Below are 21,638 nucleotides of genomic sequence, written 5' to 3' on the forward strand. Positions count from 1 at the left end.
CTAATAAAACGAAACACCTAGACTTTTTGGCTTAGCGGTGATAGTATCGTTTTCGTATAATAAGTAACTAATAAAACGAACAATTACTACTACTCAAATGAATAGTGGCAAATATTTTGTGTATCACTCCGGATTATAAGGCTAAGTTACAGAAATTTCAATTAATTCTTAAATAAATTCGTGAAAAATATTGATTGCTGGTTTACTAAAATAATTGAACTGTAATTGAATGCAATAGAAAAGTAGAAAAGAGTTGAAGGAAAAAAAACTCGATTTTGAATTCATTCTTCCCCTCGTAAGTTAAATATGTATCAATTGTAGGTAAACTATTCGAATACCTCAGAGATACCGTAGGATTGCAAGCCCTAGCAATATCTTCTAATCGTAATTTGTGAATCACCAATCGGCATGGACTATCTCTGCCTAACACGAATTATCTTACCAGTACGAACCATCTCAAATCAGCACAAATGTTTCTCTTTTTACTATTTGGAACCTCCTACAAAATTATTTATATGTTTCAATTTATAAAAAAATTTATATTCAATATGGATCTTGTTTGATAGATCTCAATTAGTTCTAAAATATGATGTTTTCAAAATTATGTAAAATATTAATGCTTAAAATGTCCTTTGACGAGTATTAATTATCAAAACAGGCCATGATTTTCCCTTATTTCTTCTCCCCCAACGGCAATATTTTTCTTTTCCAAGTGCAGATGTTCACGAAACAATTTCTTTCCGAACTGACGCGTTCGGTGACTGTTTGGTTCCGAACAACCACTGTAACTTTTCCGATTGAGTGCCTATTTTTTTCTATAAATTCCCTGTTTTCATTCACGAATTTTTCCTGCACACACACACACACACACACACATATACACGCACATATACTCATTATACACACAATTTCTGAGAGTTTCCCACAGTTTTCTGGTTCTCCTAGTGGGCAGATTGGAGTGTTGCTTATGCGTGCGATAATCGTTGTATCTGGGGAAGTAATCGTTCGAGAATCCGTGAGGACCAATATGAGGTACGAATTAGCTTTAAGGACAAAGTATACAATACTCGCTATGTTTTTGATATGGTTGTGTCATTCGAATCACAGGTGTATGAACTTTACGGATTTATTTACAATATTAATTCTTTTCATCAAATCTTGTGTATAGTTTTCTAGGTTTTATACATATTCATACAACATATTTAATCGTTTTGTAATAACAGGTTAGATGTACTATACTTCATCCATCCCAATTTGTTTGTCCAATTTCGACATATGTGCTTTTCAAAAAATTGTCTATATCTCACAATCTATAGGGAAAATGACGGCTCTCAGCATATCCTTGGAGGGTATTAATTATTAAAACACGTCATGGGCCGTCATTTTTCCTCAATAGATATCTACTTCGGCCCAAGCCCATTTTAATTTTTAAACCAAACCAATCCGGTAGGGTAAACAGCCGAAGCCCATTTTGTTCAGGGAAATTTATAAAAATGGTCCCTCTAGTTTGCATGAGTTCTCATTTTCGTCCCTCTACTATTAATTGTATCAATTTTAACCCTATAGTTTTCATTCCATCTCAATTTCGTCCTTCTCCCTAACGCCATCCATGAAACAAACGGAATTGAAGGGCAAAATTGTCATTTTCTCTCACAGAGGGACCAAATTGAAATTTTATGCAAACCAGAGGGATTATTTTTAAAATTTTACATTTTACTTTCGTTTTTTGCAAATAAAATAAAAAAGACCATAAGTAATGTATTTGACAACTGAATTATTTTTTATTGGGTAATCAAACTATATTGGAAAATTTATATTTCATTACACATTACAAAAATATTAGAAAATGTACAAATCAATCCCTTAGCTAATGTCTTTGTATCATGTTCTTATAATCTTCTTATTTTTTCACCCAATAAAAAAAATGTTTAAAATCCGTGTTTATTTGTTATATGAGTGATCTTATGAGTAAGTCCCAAAATAAATACACTTATACCCATATTTTAATGTATTTGATCTCTTAATATTTAATAGTGTTTCATTGCTTAATTAAACACAATTACAAGATTTCTAAATACTATTGAACAACTTTTTCTTTTTAATCATGTGACAAAAAAAATAACGATAGTGAAAATTCAATTGAAAAAAAAAATACAAGACCAAGACAATTAACATAAGGGTCGTTTTTCAAATTTTCTCATATTTTTTGTGATGTATATAATAAAAACTTTACAAAATTTCAACGTATATTTTATTATTCAATATAAAGTGAGATGAGAAATATATTATATATGATGTATTTTAAATTTATTTACAAAAACAAAAGTAAAAAACAAAATTATAGAAATAGTCCCTCTAGTTTGCATAAAATCTCAATTTAGTCCCTCTGTGAGGAGAAATGACAATTTTGTCCTCCAATTCCGTTTGTTTCATTAACGCCGTAAGCGAGAGGGACGAAATTGAGACAGAATGCAAATTATAGGACTAAAAGTAACACAATTGATACTAGAGGGACGAAAATGAAAATTCATGCAAACTAGAGGGACCATTTATAAAAATTTCCCTTTTGTTCATGCCCTCTCCTCCAACAAAACACGTGAGTGTCCCAATGGGCCCTTTTATGTGCAACTTTCTTTCTTTTTTAATGGAAGAACAGCCCTCTAGCTAAGCCACTCAATGAATCTGATTGCGCAAGCGCAACCCAAACCTCTAGGGGAGCTAGTGCGGTCACACCAGTCACTACCCTCTACTTACTTCAGGGTATTCATCCGGTAGAGAATTAAACCCCAGATCTTGAGGGATACTACCAAAGCCTAGCATCCACCCAAACTACCGGGGCTTGTGTGCCTTTTATGTGCAACTTGTGACATAGGTAGTCAAATATTCTCACTCATATGTAAATCAAGTACCTATTGACTCTTTGCCCTTCTGCAAAAATGACAGAAGGGGGGCAAAGGAGAATTATAAACAGAAACAAAAATCACAAGTCCCAGAGATGTACAATTGTACGGAAAAGTCGAGTCGACTAATATCACCGGCCGTCTAGTATTGTAACGGTGACATGATTCAACGTGCACGATTCATCTTGCCTGCTACTCGACGAATCTGTCTCCCCATGATGCCTTAACATGCAAAACCCGGGATTCTTAGGCTGGCTCAGTGAAGCACTTTCACTGCTTAACATGAGGACCACAGATGACATGGTCGGCCTGTCTTCCGCTCTCTCTTGGACGCATAAGAGCCCGACTTGTATGCATCGCAACACCTCAGCCGCGATATACAATTTGCCAACCGAAGGGTCCAGTAGTTCTAACCCCTTCCCTTCTCTCCATAGCCTCCATGCCTGCACCATTTTAGTCCAACGTTTTCTGTGAGATCTAATAAATTATTTATTAGGTTGTGTTTGGACCAACGATTTGGGTAAGAATGAGATAGATCTTACGACCCACAAGGGTAAGATCCTTACATTTTCCATCTCCTCACCTAAATCGTTGATACCAATACAGTTTACCCTCTGATTCATTGGAAAATTGGAACCTTTGGCTAAAAATTCACACTTACATGTCCAAGAAGGTTAATCTGTTGATTCGGACTATAAAATCCTCTGTTCTTTTTACCAGTTACTATCTCTAATACTAACACACCGAAACTGAAGACATCGGATTTCACTGAGAAGTGCCCATCCATTGCATATTCAGGAGCCATGTAACCACTGATTGCAACACAAAAGTTAGAACCATTATGGTATAACCACAATAATTTTTCTGTGCAACGACGTATGAAAAGAACAAGAAGAAGGTTTTTGGTGGTACTTACTATGTGCCAACGACTCTCATAGTGTCTGCTTCGGTCTGATCTCCACCGAAAATTCTGGCCATGCCAAAGTCAGAGATTTTTGGGTTCATTTCTCTGTCGAGTAGAATGTTACTTGCTTTGAGATCCCTATGGATGATTCTAAATCTAGAGTCTTGGTGAAGATAAAGAAGTCCTCGACCAATCCCACAAATGATGTTGAAGCGCCTCTGCCAATCTAGCAATGAGCATCTCTCTTTATCTGAGAAAAGCAATTTTTACTCAGATGACATTACTATCACGGCACTTTCTAACAAAAATTATGATATGGAAGTAGGGGGGTGGGACTAACTGAATAAAACGGAGTCAAGGCTTTTGTTTTCCATGTATTCGTATACCAAAATCTTTTCATCAATCTCAACGCAGCATCCGAGGAGGCGAACAAGATTTCTGTGTTGAAGCCTGGCTATCAGCCTAACCTCGTTCTTGAATTCTTCTACTCCTTGCCCAGAATTCTTTGAGAGTCTTTTCACGGCGATTTCTTGGCCTTCTACCAACAAACCCTGATATTTCCATCCAAAAACTTGTCATATCCCTTTTAGTACATCACTTATAGTTAAGGATGTCGCTGACAAAATAACGAACTCACTTTGTAAACAATGCCAAAACCACCTTGTCCTAGTTTATTTTCATGGCAGAAGTTGTCGGTAGCCATTGCCATGGTACTGAAGTCAAATAATGGTAGCTCTAAATCATCTGTTGTACTTCTTTCACCAGAGAAATCTCTTTTGCTCACCCGAACCCCTTCACTTAATAACTGACTTTGAGTACTTCTCTCATGAGAACCTGTTTAATTTTTTAAAGAAGGAGAAGCATTGAGTAAAAAGAATGCACAATACTACAACATCATTGCTAATACATGAGAATAATATGAGTGCATTTGTTAGTACCTCTATGATCTGTCTGTTCTTTCAGTACCCTTTGCTTTCTCTTCTTCTTCCATAAAATGAATAGTCCCAATAGAAGAACAACACCACCAACCATAATGCCAACAATTTTCCCAGTTTTCACTGCCTTGGTTTTCGATCCAACGCTCCCTAAAAAGAACGAACTGATAATTAGTGATTTCCATGCTATCTAGAAAAAAAACCAGAGGCATTGATTGCCACTACAACACAAAATTTTGCACATTCAGAAGCGATATGGAGATTGCATTAGAGCGAACAAGAATGGACATCTTTGAATCCTGTTTCTCTGCGCTCCTCTTTCGAACTGCAAAGGGCAGTCTGTGCAATTGCTACAGATTCCAACCACTAAATAAGGTACATTTTGTAAAAATCTTTCACAAACTAGGACCATTGATTGTGGAGATAGGCGGCCAAGATATGAAAAACCCAAGTCCCAAATCTTTTTACGTATTGACTGACTACTTGGGGGAAAAAAAATCCGCATCATTGCATCAACTTCCATTCAGAATTAGGCTGATAGTTGTATGAATGACATGCTAACATGCTTCAAAAGAATCGAAACAAACAGGAAAACAAAACGTATCATTAAAAGGACACAGCTTCTTTGAATTCTTAATCTTGGACTGCGCCGTGCGGTTCTCACCCAGGGTACCTATTCAGTCAGTTTGCTACCAGTATCCTATCTATTCCAGATGGATCTTACAAAATAACCAGTTCCGATCATCAAAGTCGATGTGGGCCCACTCTGCACTTCATTCACAGATTGCAAAGAAGGTACATTCTTTTAAGTGAACAGGTACCCTGATCATAGCTCAATGGAAAAATATGATTCCTGTATCTGACCCAGACGGATTGGAACACAAGTCTCGGTCTAATTTAGTTTAGAGAAGGCACATTTTTCTTAGAAGAAAAATAGGTTACCCGTGCTGTGATTGTTGTTTCTATCTGAATTCTTAAAATTGTTGTGGATGGTGTGTACGCACACATGCAGTTGATGACATTACTAAGAAAAGATTCTTAAGTCAAGGGCATTGAGTCACTTCCTTTCCTACATGTGCTAACGTAAGAGGCATAGATTCACTTCCTGCATGTGCTAACATTCTTACGAAAAAGCTTTAGTGGCCGCCATGTTAGGTTTACTAAGAAAAGATTCTAGGTTTTGATTTTATTAAAGTCCAATGCCTGGTAGAAACACAGTTGTGCTGGCAAAGACCTTAAAAACTCCCATAAACTAGCGGCAAGTTCATGTGGGAAGGCCTTTTCGCTGAGCTTCTCTTATTGCTTATTTCAGATTTCACTTTTTAATTACAGACCGTCTTATGCATTGTCGCATTTGACTCATCACAACGCCGCATATTTGTGAACATCTGTAAATGTAAGTAGTATCAAACAAATAAAGACGTCGCCGGTACGAATTAAACACAAGAGCTATGAATTTCTTTGATGAACTACCCTCACGAGCTATTTAAGCTCTTTCTTTTATCCCTTACTCAAGTAGACCATATTCCCAAATTGCAGTAATTAAAAAAAACAAAACAAAACGGTTCCCATATGGTAGGAAACACTAAAGAAAATCTAGCACTATTATGTTTGTACTCCTAGGTGTGCTTTATCTCTTTTACATATGAATTTGAATGTGCTTTATCTCCTAGTACCCAAACTCTTAATTTTCTTTATTGCACTTTCCATTACCAAAAAAAATTAAACGAATAATCAGTAAGAAAATGACAACTTCGAAAAACAATAACCAAAACAAGTGGTATTCACGTGCAGTGGGTCCTCCAATTTTTGGCTTTAGGACCCGATTGATTGTTCTATTAAAGTCGTCTAGAAACTTTTGTCTGAGACTAACAAAGCTGTAATCAAGGAAAATGAAAAAAGAGAATAAAAAAAAAATACAACCCTTGTCAATTATTAGGGGAGCAAACAAGCCGAGCTGAGCCGGCTTCGCAGTGTTCAAACTCGACTCGTTTACTAAAATACAAGTTCGAATTCGAGCCTATACAAACGAGTTGAGCCTGACTTATTTACTTAATGAACCTATTCAACGAACTGAGCCTAAACAAATGAACTCGTTTACCTAAAATTCGAGCTCATGCTCGACTCGATTACAAATCAAGTAGATCAAAAGTCGAGCCTTGCGTTGCCTTAATGAGCCTAGCCACAAGCTGCTCTCGAATAGCTCTACATGTAATGACCACAAAACAGAAAGAGTATACAAAAGTTGGGCCCTAGTCAAGTCTGGTAAAATTCAGCAATACCTCAGGGTCCTAGTCGCACCGTTAGGTAGGGGATGAAAGAAATATTGTCACATCCCGAAACATTTGATGTATTGCAAAATAGACTATCAAAGCATAAAATGTGATATTTGTGTTGTATTAATTTCGACCAAACAAGCGTACCAGGTCAAAAGAGTCGGCATGGGGGTTGGGATTTGGAGAAAACACGAAATACTCGAGCCTACTTTTGACGGTTGGGAGAAATGCCTTCTATTCCGACGCCTTGTGGCGAATATAAACCCTTTCGGTGGGCCAAACAACTTTTCGAAAAACGACTTATGGAAACAAACCCTCATCATTAGTGCTATTAAGCTTAATTAAAAACACACCAACCCCCACCCCCACCCTCACCCCCACCATTCAAGGAATCATGAGTAAAGTTTTCACTGGGCTAAAAGTCCATTCCAGAACATCTTATTAGAAAATAAATACTTATTTTTATATTTTTAAATTTAAAAATAATGTAAATGAAAAATAATTTTTTAACGATTTTGCTATTGTCAGTCCACTGGACTGATGATAAGCACACTAGAAGGTAAGAAAAACACGTATTTCTGCATACTTTTTATACTTTTTAATACACATTCACACATTTTTGTCAAAAAAAAAAATACACATTCACGCACTTACTATTATCGACTTTTTTTAAAATTTTTTGCACCGTATTAAAGATCTTTAAAATAAGATTCATATTACATATTTTTATATTTCAATAAATCCATCACTTTTGAGTTTGAATTATCTTCTTAAAAAATAAATATTTATTTGGCGTTCAGGAAGAGGGTCTTAAAAAATGTTTTCACAACTTTAGGAAAAGGGTGAATTTAGTAATAGTGACAATCCCGTAGCACGACAGCTGCTCGAATTTTAGGCCCGATTTACCTGAAGCAAAGGAATCGTTGGACACTGTCATGTCATGTGCCTGATTTTTTTGTCAAAAAAGAGAGGAGGAGAATGCGTCTTTAATCTCTTCACACTCTTCCAAAGAAAAGATGATTAAGGTGATTTGGGTGAGTTTCCCTAAAAAGCCAAGTGGCTGTTTTTTTTTTTTTTTAAACTTATTTTTGCGTCTATTAGTGTCGCGCGAAGGTATGTAATTGATTCGCCTTGACGAGAAGAATTAAAAAAGCAAAAAATTATGATAAAAACTCAAAACTTTTAAGTAAACGCAAAAATACATAGCCAAAAGAAGGAGGCTCTATCTTTGCGTTTTTCAAAATTATTCAAGGGAGACTCACCCACCACTAGTAAGTGAAACAAAAGATGTACGCTCAAAATTCCTCTTGTTTACGTTGGCACGCACATCAAACAGCATGATTTTAGCATTTTTTAAAGCAAAAAGATAGCGAAAGGCTACACTATCTTTTTATAAAATAACTCAAAGATTACTTATCTTAATCTAATATCATAGGAACGAAAACATAGGTGCCCACCAAAGAAATTTCGGAAAAGTGGGATTTCGACCAATTGCAAAATCTGATTATTCCAAAAGGAAAACAAGCCCAAACAGCTTAGCCAAGACCTTGGGTTTGGCCTAGAAGTCGTTTGGGAAACTGGGTTCGACTTTTGTGAATCGGAAGTTAGCCCTCAAAGTATTCTAATATTCAGCCAACAACCGACTGAACTAATGGCCCGTTCGGACAAATAAGTCATAGTGGCTTATTTTTTGTCCTTATCCAAATTTTTTTCGTATCACTTGGTTTATTGTCATTTTTTTTGAAAATTATTGCATCCTCACGACAAAAGGAATCTAAAAAGAAAAAAATTTTGACCGAAATCCAATTTTTTTTGAATAAAGACGAAAAAATTGGCTTATTGATTTACTTTCGTCTTTATTCAAAAAAAATTGGATTTCAGTCAAAATTTTTTACTTTTTAGATTCCTCTTGTCGTGAGGATATAATAATTCCCAAAAAAATGACAATAAGACAAGTGACACGAAAAAAATTTGAATAAGAACAAAAAATAAGCCATTTTGACTTATTTGTCCGAACACCCCCTAATTTTACGGAGTTAATGCCTTCTCCTACCGTTCTCCAGCCTATGATGGCGTTTCCTAAAGAATCGATCACACCCATCTCAAATCTCAACTGTATGAAAACGAAATAAAATTTGTGATCAAAAAGACATACTTGAATCAGCAGCCGAGACCCTAACAAACAGGTCCTGCCCGCCCTCCGCCGCGGCGTACTGCCGCATATCCACCAAATCCCCGCTCCAAATCACGCACCCGGACCCCCCTCCCCTGATGTCCGCGCTCGCGTACGCCGTGCACGAGCAGTTCTCCCGGCACATCTTCTCACACTCCCCCCTTCCCATACTTCTATCAACGAACGCCGTCGAGCTCTCCGGCAACTTCATGTCCTCCAAGCGCAAAAACCCATCGCTATGACACTCCAACCCCGACACCCTGACGCACCCCTCCGACCCGTCCCTCAAGTCCCACGCCTGCTGGTTCCTCGGCTCGAACCCGTTCAAACACTCGCAAACGGGAGAATTGTTAGTGTCGCAGACGCCGAAAACCCCGCATTCCTTATAGTTGTCGCATTGGTCATCCGGCGCGTACCAGAACAAGTTCCATACCCGGCTCGTTTCGATCCAAGTATACCTCTGTAGAACCCCGGACGAGTTCACTATCAGTCTCGAGTACAGAGACTTGTCGGTCACCCCGAACGAATACGTCACCTCGTTTGCATCCGTGACGAAACTGAACGTCAAGACGTCGCTCGTGTTCATCTCCGGCACGCCGCTGAACCTCAGCCCATTCCACGGCCCGCTCCGATAATCGATCACCTTGCCGTTCCACAAGTATATCCCCGGCAACCCGCTCACGTCCATCTCGAATGAGTAGGCTCCGGTTGAAGGATCATCGGTTCCTTTCCATGATGTTAGCATCCGATTCAGACCGGTCTTCGAATCCCACCCCAGTTTCATACCCGGTAAGAGAGTGTCCGTCGGGTGGTCGAAGCTCTGGTAGAGATAGTTCGCGGGATCATCGTCGTTTTCGATCCGTACGACGAGGTTTCCGTCGTCCAGAAGCTGCGCCACGGTGTTCGAAGAGGCGGCCTTGAAGTTCGTCGACCAAATTGGATTTTGTTGCGAGGAGTAGTCGGCGAGGACGAGGTTGCCGTCTTGGTTGATTTTTAAGGTTGCGGAGGAGGAGTTTGTTAGGGGGTTGTCTCTGTTGGCGACCCAGACGATGGTTTTGGTAGGGATTTGGTTGTACCAGATGCCTAGGTACCAGTAGTCGGAGTTGTTCGGCGAGAAGAAGCCCAGTTCGAAAGCGGCGGCGGCGGAGACGATGGTTTGATTGGAGGTGAGAGGCTGTGTTGGGGTGATGGTGTCGAGGGATAAGGAGAGGATTGGGAGGAGAGAGAGTGTTATGGTGTAGTAGAGAGAGAGAACAGAGGAGGAGGAGGAGCCGTGGTGGTGTGAGTACTTGGTTCCCATTATTCGATCCGAGTCCTCTGTTTCTCTCTCTCTAATGTGGGGAGGGGTGGGAATAATTGCCTATTCTTGTCATGTGGGTATAAAGAAATTTGGAGTTGTTTACTTGGCTTGACCGTTGGATCTAGGACAAGATTTGGGAAAATATTCGTTTTAAGGAAGTTTTTAGGTTTTTTATTTATTTATTTTTTTCGGGGGTTGGGGCAATAGTTTGTGTCCTTTTTTCGTTTCTTTTTTTTCTTGGTAGGTTTCTACTGGGTAATTAATTTGGCCGGTTTCCATTACTTCTGGGTGACTAGGAACCGAAGTTTGGCATAAACTATTTCAACTATCTTTTTGTTTATCGTCTTTTAAAGTATTGATGTGACATATTGAAGAGAAATTTTAAAATTTATTTTTCACTTTTTGCATTTTACAATAAAATTTAGGAGAAATTCATCATTCTTTTTAAAGATTTTGTCTCTAAAATGGGAATAGGATATCCATATTTGGAGAACCAAAGACAATTTGAAGATACAAATATTTAAAAAGTACAATGAATCCCTTCTAAATTCTCTCATAAAGTGCAAAAAAATGAAATGAAATTACAAAATTTTCCTCCAATATGTCACATTTATTCTCCATTTTGAGGTTTTCGAGATGAGTTGGAGATTCTCTAATGGGGGTTTTGGACCTTGCGTGAGGACATTAGACAGATATCGAAAGGGCTCGATATAAAATTCTTCTGGTACTATGGAAATGCAAATGAATGTGCACATTGGCTAGCTCATGTGTGGAGTCCGATCTCATTTGTCCTGAAATATATGTACTTCTGTGTTGATGGATTTCTCGGTCGTTAGATTATGTAATTTTTTTTATGTTTTAAAGTCAATTGCCAGAAAATGTATCGACACAGAGACACAAAAATTTTCGACACAAAGAATCCTACCTCTCGTGTGTCAAACTCTGTTTTGCTTCCTATATTTCCATCAGCATATAGGAACTTAGTTATCTTGCTTATTTAGTTGCTCTGGATATTTTCAATTCTATTCGAGTTAAGGTTAACTCTTGGTCTTCTGTTAAGTTCTCGGCTCGAAACAGGAAACTGTGCGATGAGTGACTTCTAGATTCTAAAATTTTTGCTGTTAACAATTGTCGATAGTTCTTTTCCAATTTTGGCTTTGGGTTGTTGGTCTTTGTTTGGACCTTTGATGTATTGGTAGCCAATGGATGCCCCTTTTGTTTCGTTGTTAGCTTCGTGCTCGTTTTGGTGAAATAAATCTTCACTTATCAAAAATAAAAAAGTAATATGCAAATAAAAAAGTTTTGACACAATTTTGGGAAGCTTAATTGCTTAGTTTAAAGAATCAACTGTTTATATTTCCCTCTTTTATTTTCTTTTATCAGAAGAAATAACCAGTATTAGATTCTTATTTTTGACAAGTTTGTATTACTTCCATTCAGCTTTTAGATTTGGAATTCGTTAAAATCTAGTTTTTTTGGCCTTTTATCATTTTAGATTTTTTCCTTTTTTAGGTTTTAATTTCAATTAACTGAAATACGATTACTGTCATAAATAGACTCTTACTCCCATTAATAAAGTCGTAACTAATAAGGGTAAAAGTATTATTCACATAATTGCAAAATTCTCTTGGTTGCTATCTCTCGATTAAACATTCAACCCACATCGACAGGCTAAGTTTCACTAAGATTTTTAGAGTTTTTTTTCTTTTGTCTTTATTCAAATTTTGTTTTTAAATTTTTTTTTTTTTATCAAAAATTCATTTCATTAACAGCCAAACACTTCTAAAACAGTGAATCCATCCGATTACAATGAAAGGGAAACCTATAACAGGCCATCACAGAATTAATGACCAAAGAAAACCGCTGACAAAGGGGCAACCACGTAGCCGTCCCGACAACTAGAGAGTAGACCTGTACACAACTCACCGCCACAATGGGTTGGGACTCGAGGTGCGGTGCCAGCCATCTACCCCTAGTGGCCCCGGCCTGGGGCAGGCACCTAAACAGAGATAACCAAACATAACCGATGGAAACAGGGGAACCCTAGACAAAGGAAAGACACAACCACCAATGGAAAAACTACCTAGCACGCCGGCCATGTTCCGGCCAAGAGGAAACCACCCGCCGCCGACGATGGAGGCACAGACCGGATCTCAAGCCGAAATAGTGAAGAAGAATCTCCGACAAGCCCCGCTGACACGAGCAGGCACCAAGCACAGAGGAATGAAGAGGAAATCCGCAAGGGTTAAGACTCTGAATCAGAACCGGCCCACGACGCCGATGAAAGTGAACCCCCTTGCAAAGACTCCCCCACAGCTGATAATCAGGACGACCAGCCCCAGGGCCAAGCCCCGGCCCTTATACCACCAACTCCACAAACCAAGCTCCGAAGTTGTTATTCGCCCACCAACTCTACCCTCTAGATCCGGGAGAACCAGAACTGGAACCACAACCCAACTGGAAAAACCAGTCGGGGGGAAATCCGGACAAGCCGAAGAGAAAACGAATAAAAACCAAACTACCAAACTAGAAAAAAAAAACCCCATCTCACCTCCTTCATTATTACGCCCAAACCCCAGCCACACCGCCGCCGCAACCACACAGATCTGGAGGCTTGGAGGGATCCAAGCAAAGAGTTGGACCACCGGTAGACTGCCATGGCCCCCTCGCCGGTTGCACACAACAAAGCTCCCAACTAAGGGCGAAACAAGGGAGAACTATGAGAGAAAGAGAAAGAACGGAGACAGGGATGGGGAAAGGGGATAGAGGTGAGAGGGGGGAAGCACGGGGGGAGGAGGCAGAGGCAGGAGCCTCCCCCAAAACTTATCCAGCCGTGGCGTAGAAGATGAAAGAGAGAGAGAAAAAAGAAAAAGTTTGGTCAATAACACAAGGTTGATAACGTGATTAATCAAATTTTGTTTGCATATGTTAATTTTGCGCTTAATTTTTTTGAATTATTGATTCATCTAGTTATAATTTTTTACTTTTCTGATTTGTCTTTGTCACGACGAATTAATAATTCACAAAAATTAGACGCAAAACTAACAAACGTAAACTTTTTTGGGGTTCTTACCAGGCGGTCTTATTTTGTACTTGCCTACTCGTCCAGCCCCCGCGTGCGTCTCACCATACCCGTCCAGGCCCCGTTTTAAGTGATTTGCCCAGACTATCCCTGCTCATCGTTGCTCCTCTTCACCCCCGCACAACAACCGCTCTCTCTCGCGGGGACTCTCGCTGGACTAATGGCTAACGGAATGACGCATCGTCGTCGGAGCAGCACCGTCGAGTCCTCCAGCTACGCACCGCCGCTGTACACGGCTGTCCCCCTCCCTCTGTCGTTGCTGGATCTCAACCTCGCCTATCTCGGCGGCGGCGGTTGCTGTGGAGGTGTCGGACGATGAGGGCCGACGAAGGAGAGAAGGTGTTTATCGTCGCCGGCGAGATGGTCGATGTTGGTGGCAAAGCTTAGGAGGCAGACGGCGACTTTGATTTTGACTAAGACAACGGCGGCGGCAAAGTTGATTTGAGTAGAATAATTGGGTTTGCTTCTGATTTGAGCCGAAGCTGATTTGTGTATTTTTGTATTTGTATTTTTGTGTTCAATCATTTCTTTGCATCTCAAATCTGGATTGATTCGTGATAAAATTGCAACGGGAACATGGAATCTCAGGTCTGCTGTTCCAAAGTTTTAGATCTAATGTTTAAATTTGTGAGTGGAAGGCCGGGCGAAGGCCAGGCTGCATTATTTTGACGGGAAAAAAGATTTCACACCACCGTCTTTTTTTTAAATGTCAATTTCATTCCATAACAAGTCGGAAGGCAATACAGATTCCATTTAAGATACAAGAATGAACCAAAACTGTCACACTCCAAAATGAGAAGTGACCGACCATGAACTACAAGACTGAAACTCATAGAACATACGGCCTAAAAAGAAATTTGATTAAAAGGCAATGAACTAATAAACGGTCAACATTTTTTTTTATTAAGAACAACTCCAACCAATTAAGTTCAACAAAAAGTATGAGGTACAACCATTCCACGAACCAATCAATAGCCAGAGATCCAACAATAATAAAGAGAAGTCGTTATCTGACAATTGCCTCGAATGCGGAAACGATTTATTAAAATAAAACTAAGATGAGACACCCTAAGGTGGTCGAACAAAAGAAATTCCCGAGATGCCGCCAGAGTCCTTGCCTAAATCTCCAACTTGCCTGAAAGAGAAGTTGGAATAAATCCGTCAGTTGACGAGCTCAGTGAATAGCAAGTAGGTATAATAAATAAAGTTGAAAGCGGAGATTAAATTAATTTACCATTAAATCATAGTTTGGCATACGAGGTGTCCAGCAGAATAATAAATCAATTAATAAAGCCTTTAATCAATGAACATTCTTAGTGGTGATCACAACAATAACTCCATCAACAATGGGGAGCCACAATCAATTAGTATCATGGCCAAAATAAATCTCATTAAAATTGGATCCAATATTGAACTTAGAGTCACCAGGGTTGGCAGCCCGTGGTACTTTTCCTTAAGACGATCGGGCGAAAGAAAGCCGTTGAGCATTAGGATCACCAGCCTAACACGGTCTTTTCCCCAATGGCCAGGGTCACCAACACGAGAAGGAATAATTTCCCTGGACTTTCGGAATAAATGTTCCCATTAATATCCACCAAGTTCTCACCAAAAAGAATATTAACAATTGATCTCATAAAATTAATCGCATGCCAATTTATAGAAACACTTATAAATAATTTTGAGTGTCCGAATAACATTCATATAAATTTCTGAAGGAAACACTTTTAATAGACACAGGGATTTTTCGAAAATACATAACATACTTAACTACTCACCTGATTCCAAAAGTAATGCAATTGAACAACGCAAAACGAGTCTAGCCTGAACAAAGAATCATAGAAATATAATTATCACTAACTGGGTCAATATATCAATAGCAAAGAAATACCACCTAACAGGATATTTTACTAACCTAGACTAATTACCCAAGTCACTAGACAACTAGCAACCCAAAACTCTAATTTACTATACCCACAGTAGCAACCAAAATCCACCTACGGAAACTTCAAGGACTACTTTGTTTTCCAAGAACAATACCATGAGCACGTACCTGTTACCCCTTCAATATACTGACCTTTGTTCACCAATAAATATGTATAAACCTCATGTACTCATATCAGTCCAAAACCATTTATTCTTAAATCACTATTGCAATTAGTATCAAAATAATTAACTAAGAACTCTTCCCGGCCAAAACTAGAGCACCATGCACTGCCACGCCTGACACCACCCATCACGCCCCACGCCCCCCCCCCCCCCCCCGCCTCTCTCTCGCCACACATCCATGGACCCGAATGCTTTTCAACAGAAAACAAGAGATCAAGATGGAAAATAATATTACCTCAATTGAAACCCAAAGAAATCTTCTTCCAAGTTTTGGCCGCTGTGCTTCTCAAAAGTCAGAAATTCTTTTTCCAATATTCTGTCAAGATATATAACCCTAGTTTGTTGTGACTATCTCTAACTTTATAAAACTACCGTCTAACTCTCAAAATCCCTAATTTGTAGCTAACTGATTTATTAAAGTATTTAAACGTGGAACTAAACTATTACCAAAATTAATTAGACCTAAACCCTCAAAACTATTATAATGACAATTGTACCCATATTGCGCGCAAAATAATTAATTAAGATCCGACCACAACACCCAAATATTAAAATGGCAATATAATTAAATAAAAATGCTAGGGCGTAACAAAAACTATGAAGACTTCGACACAGGCACTCCCTGCAGAAGTAAGACCGACAAAACATCTAGATTAGGAATCAATCTAGGTCCAGATAGTAGAGAATCCCAACGGACCCCAGCTCAAACCCGAGAAAGCGCAAATGAAATCCGAACGGCATCACGGCCGTGGACAACAATTCAAACTCGCATAAAGTTTTGCACTGATGAAAAAGAAGCCCAAAACAACGGAAACAAACTAAAAAAGAAAAAAAAAAAACAGCTAGAAGAGAAGCTCAATACACTAAGCTACCCACTAATTCGGCCCGCTGAGTTGCCCCACTGAGTCGCACCACTAAGTTGCCAAGTGAGATCGAGTTTGCTGTCAAGCTGCTTCCCCGGTAGAGGAACCAAGCGCCATAGCCGCCGCCGTCGGCCTCTAGAGTCATTATTCGCCGTAGGAGACACAAGCCACCCAACATCAACCCACGGTCAGATTTGACCAAAAACGGACCCATGGTGAGGGGAAAAGCGGGGGTCAAGAACAGTGGAGAGGAGGGTGGGAGGTGATGGGGGTTAGGAGGTGAGGAAGGAGTGGTGAGGGAGATTGGCGGCGGTGAAACGAGGAAGGCGGTGGAAGAGGTTGAGGGAACAAGATCCAATCTGGAGGCCGGCTTAAGGATGATGGTGGGTGGCCGGCAAGACACAGAGTGGGGGGGAGGTGGGCCATAGAGGGCGGCGGCCCCACCTCCCCGAAACGGAGGTTAAGGGCGGAGGCGAGAGTGGGAGAAGACGAGAGAACTTGATTGAGTCTGAGAAACGGGTGAGGATACTAGGACCAAAAAGTGGAAAAAAACCCTAACTAGGTAGGGAGAAGGTAGGGATGAAACCCTAACAAGAGAGGGATTTTGGGGTGTGAATTCCACGGAGGTGAATCTGAAAAGAGGTGTGAATTTTGGATGGTGTAAATTTTGCAAAGGGGTGTAAATTCTGAAAAGATATGTGAATTCTAGAGGGTGTGAATTCTGCAAAGGAGTGTGAACTCTGAAAAGGGGTATAAATTATGTATAATCACCCGGGCAAAATAGTAAAAGCATATTTAAAAAGGGTCCAGATGGGATAGCACTTTAAAAAATGGTCTGCATGGAATCCTATGTAAAAAATAGGACCGGCCAGAAATTTTCCGAATTTTTTTTTGGCTAAGGACAAAACAAGAAAAATTTCAAAAACTCCTTGGGAGGAACTTGAGAGTCTTATCTTAATGATGTAGGTCGCTTCTGTTTTTTACGCGCACAATCGTTGTGTTGGTTGTACGTGTAATTCAGACCGTCCAGATGTATTTGAACAGTTTAGATTTTAAAAAAAAACTCTTCAAGAGAAAAATTTAACTTTTCCGGAAAAGAGTTTGAACGAATCCTAGCCATGTATTACAACAATGGACGGCTAGAAATTGGTTATGTATTGTGTTTTGCACAACCACTGTGTGTATAGCACTTTTTTTTTGGGTGAATAGTCGGTTCTATTGTTGGTACATACACCCAAAAAAGAAGCATTATGTGATATTTTTTTGGTCAAAACATTGAGCAAATAACTGATCAAGCCCTTACACATATCCGACGATGCTGATTTTTTTGCAGAGTTTCATAAAAAAACAATTTGTAACAAATTAAACAACTTCGATCGTTTGTGTAGAACTCCAAAGTGAATCCCGCACAACGTGGTGTATATTTGGTGGTGTACACAAAATAGCGTACCCATTGTCGAACTCGATTGTTATAGTCCGGAATTTGTCTGTTGAGGATTGGAAAGTTGGACGCCACGATATGCAAGTCATCCAACACCAACTTATTATATTTTGGAGTAATTATTTTCAATCAACATCAAATCTAATTAGGTCACTTACCTGTCAATTTGTGAATAATAATTCATTCACCTTTACAAGTGTGAATTTGGATCGGTCTGTCATGGACCTTTCTTTTTGTTGGCGCAATTTGTTTTTGAAAAATGAATGTCTGTTTCTTTCTCTTTTAAGATGCCAACAGCCTTTAAAATAAATTCGACATAGCGTATGCATGGTATGTAGAGAATTTTATGCTAAACATGTAGCACGTTAGCCCACACATATAAGGTACTCAATTAACTGATGTTAAAACATGTTCTCCCAGAATTAGTCCAAATGCGCGTAAATAGTCTTGAACGCACGAGTGTATATATAAGTTTATAGATATATATATTTTTCCATTTCATTTGATCTCTTCCATTCTCTTCCATTACGAGAATTTCTTTGATGATCTCCACAATTGGAAGGCTCGGACTGTGTTTGGATTAGCTATTTAAGGTGGCATTTTTGTTAAGGATAGCACAAAGCAAATATTGCAGAACCAGAGTATGCTAAATACCACTATCCCAATTTAAATTAGTGTGTGCTAAATACCACTATCCCAATTTTAAATTTTAAATCAGTGTGTGCCAAATACCACCAACCACAATTCAATTGTCGCACAAGTGTAATTCAAGTGATTCGGTGGAGAATCGGTTAATGTCTTTAGGAATAAAAGAGAAATGATAATAAGAGTGTGTACAGATATATCTAACTAAAATGGCTTGTCAAAATTATATTTAATAATGATTTGGGTGAGTTTGGACTAACTTTTAGGGGGGTTTTAGCATGGTTTTTTTGGTTAATCTTGACAAGATTTAAGTCAAATTTTTTTACATCTATTTTTTGTCTCAATGTGAAGAATCGGAAAAATGTAAAATCATAGATCAAAATTGAAAAATGGTCATAGACGACAACAAAAAAGATCCATAAGTTCTACTCCCTCTGTCCCAAATTGTTGGTCATATTTCACTTTTTGTGCCACTCAAAAAATTGTCTATATACCGCAATCCATAATGTTTTTTATGATTTTGAAAACTTTGTTTAATAAAATTAATTGAGATCTATCAAACAATATCTATATTTGATATAAAAACATTATAACTTAAAAGATATAGCCAAATTTTTGAGAGGTCTCAAATAATAAAAACATGACCAACAATTTAGAACGGAGGGAGTATAATTATGGGAGAGGCATTTACATTAATTTTGTGAGGAATAACATATTTATATTGGATGTGTAGTGCGATTCTTCAAAACTTGGGGAGGCCCGGGCCACCCCACCCCAAGCCTTCCCTCTGTCCCTGGCTAGACCTAGGGCTCAATATGGTTCTAATCGGTTCGGATTCTTAGGAATTTGACCATAAGTCATGATTCTAAGAAAATGCAGCCAGTTTCCTGACAAAAAGTTGTATGGTCCCATTCAGAACCTATCTGTGAGTCACGGTTCGGTTTCAATTTTTATCCATAGATTACATACAAATAATTCCACATTCCGAATAGTGCAGCAAGCTCATTCCAAACTCATTCCTCATTCCTAACAGAGCAGCAACCTTTAGCCCTCCTTCCCCTACGCCTACCCGAAGCGTTTGAAACTACGGTTATACTTGAAACTAATAGTTGCAATTGTTAACAATTGTTCAGGTTTGGATATTGGCCTTCTGTTGAGCCTTTTGATGTATGTATAGGTTTCCAGGGGATGTCCCTGTTGTTTTGTGTAGCTTTTGCTCCTTTGGTGATATAAAATTTTACTTACCCAAAAAAAAGAAACGTTTTCTTTTGCTTTTTCCTTCTCCACATAAATCCCTCCACAAATCCTTAATCCAATGACGGACTTAATGTGACTTGGAGGCACGATTCTTTAATTTATTCGCGCTGATGTGACTAAGAAGCACCATGTGAGCAAAATGAGTGTAGCAGAAATGAGAATGTTGAGGTGGATGTGTGGTAAGACTAGACGAGACAAGATTAGAAATGAAACAGTTCGTGAGATGGTAGGTGTAGCACCGATAGAGGAGAAGTTGAGGGAAAATAGGCTAAGGTGGTTTGGGCATATCTACCGTAGACCATAAGATGCAGTAGTTAAGGGATCGGATATGATAGCTCTAGGTAGCAATGTTACGGGGAGGGGTAGACCTAAATTGACATTAGATGTTGTAGTGCGCAAAGATATGAGTATAATGGGTCTGTGTGAACAAGTGGCACTTGACGTAGTTCAATAGAGGAAATGGATTCATGTAGCCGACCCCAAGTGATTGGGACGTAAGGCTCGGTTTGGTTTGGTTTGGTTTGATGTGACTAAGATTTCTTCTTTGCATTAACCTTCCACTTTGTAAGCTATCTGATTCAAATCAAAGGAAATTTCTGTTAGAAATTTTACGGAATTTCAGATGAATGAAATCGGAGCTACCGGAGGGTCTTACGAGGCAACCGAGCATGTACTGGGTTCGTTGTATCTGGACGCCCCATAATCAATAGACGTATTGATTTGTGGGATTTCGTAACCCCTGCCCATGATGGTTATTCAATCCCGTAACCTCCCTAGTCATTACCAGAATTGATTGACAGAATTCATGGCTCTGCATTCATCATCCTGGAGTTCTTTGACCTCCTCCATTCTATATAAAGGAGGCTCCCGGTTTGGAGTAGACACAAGCAAACTCACAACTTTTCAGCAAATTCTGAAATTCGTTCTTGAGAGAGAGAGAGGCAGGCGGTAGTCAGTTCACCAAGGCGGTCGACGGCGGTGTTCCGACGGCTTGCGGTTTAGCTGAGCCAACCCCGGGAGGAAGACGCCGAACACGAACCTACAACACCGACGGTAGGCGGCGAATCTTTCTTAAGGAGACTGTGGTATCACACAGGACTCGGTTTGTTTTCTTGGAAAAATCGTTTCGTATCTCGACTGTTCCATTCTGTTTTGTTATTGTATTATGCTTTGATTATGTAATTGTTAAAGTATCAATGAAATTGTTCTCTGGAATTTTCTGTTATTGCCGAAATTTTCCCAACAATTTCATCTTTTGCAGTGTATGGGAGTGAACTAGAGTCAGTAAACATTGTATCGACGCTCTGATATATGGTAAGAAGCTGTTGGAGATTTTCAAAATAAAAGAGTCGTCGTTTTTGGTTTTGTAAAATTCCTTGTTTCCTTAGAATGCTTGTTTTTCCTCTTTGTGAGCTTTGTCCCACATTGGTAAGCTGAGAGATGTTGGAGTGGTATATATTAGGAAACATTCCTAATGAAAGTAACTAATGATCTAGTGTGGTGCAGCCCTTTGGTGCTTTGCACCATACCGGCAGAGCCGGTACACACTCACACACGCACGCGCACGCGCGCGGCGTGGGCTGTGTGGCGTGGGCTGTGGTGCATTGTGGCGCTTTAGCGGCGCACTTAGCACGTCGGCGCCTTATTGGCGCCATTTCTTATTGTGAGTTGGCAGTAAGGTGGCGCTGACGTGGATGCCGCGTGTCACACGCGTGGCAAGTGAGTCACACGGAGCGGTTCCGATCGGGTGCAACTC

At 39.4% G+C, this 21,638-nt stretch overlaps 1 protein-coding gene across 2 annotated transcripts; it reads right to left on the reverse strand.

Moving 5' to 3' along the window:
- Window positions 1-2,869: 2,869 nt before the first annotated feature.
- Window positions 2,870-10,605, reverse strand: LOC131313097 (receptor-like serine/threonine-protein kinase SD1-8). Of its 2 annotated transcripts, XM_058341205.1 has the most exons (7): window positions 9,171-10,605; window positions 4,743-4,889; window positions 4,442-4,638; window positions 4,145-4,355; window positions 3,817-4,054; window positions 3,562-3,712; window positions 2,870-3,343 (listed from the first exon to the last, which is right to left on the reverse strand). In XM_058341205.1, exons 1-7 carry the CDS (start codon window positions 10,486-10,488, stop codon window positions 3,032-3,034), a joined length of 2,574 nt encoding a protein of 857 aa, XP_058197188.1. In that variant the 5' UTR covers window positions 10,489-10,605; the 3' UTR covers window positions 2,870-3,031. The 2 variants fall into 2 exon arrangements, 1 of the variants encoding a protein (XP_058197188.1); XR_009196068.1 differs by lacking the exons at window positions 2,870-3,343; window positions 3,562-3,712; window positions 3,817-4,054; ... (1 more) ...; window positions 4,442-4,638; window positions 4,743-4,889 and adding an exon at window positions 7,842-8,789 and having other exon boundaries at window positions 8,978-10,546.
- Window positions 10,606-21,638: the final 11,033 nt, after the last annotated feature.

Source organism: Rhododendron vialii, chromosome 13a (genome assembly GCF_030253575.1).
Source record: "Rhododendron vialii isolate Sample 1 chromosome 13a, ASM3025357v1".
Lineage (NCBI taxonomy): Eukaryota > Viridiplantae > Streptophyta > Magnoliopsida > Ericales > Ericaceae > Rhododendron > Rhododendron vialii.

Excerpts from the sequence above, each read along its gene's own strand:
- LOC131313097 (XM_058341205.1), bottom strand. The coding sequence starts at position 10,488 with ATGGGAACCAAGTACTCACACCACCACGGCTCCTCCTCCTCCTCTGTT. Across the intron at positions 4,356-4,441 it reads GTTTTGGCATTGTTTACAAA|GGTTTGTTGGTAGAAGGCCA; the intron begins GTGAGTTCGTTA and ends TGGAAATATCAG. Across the intron at positions 4,055-4,144 it reads CCTTGACTCCGTTTTATTCA|ATAAAGAGAGATGCTCATTG; the intron begins GTTAGTCCCACC and ends TGCTTTTCTCAG.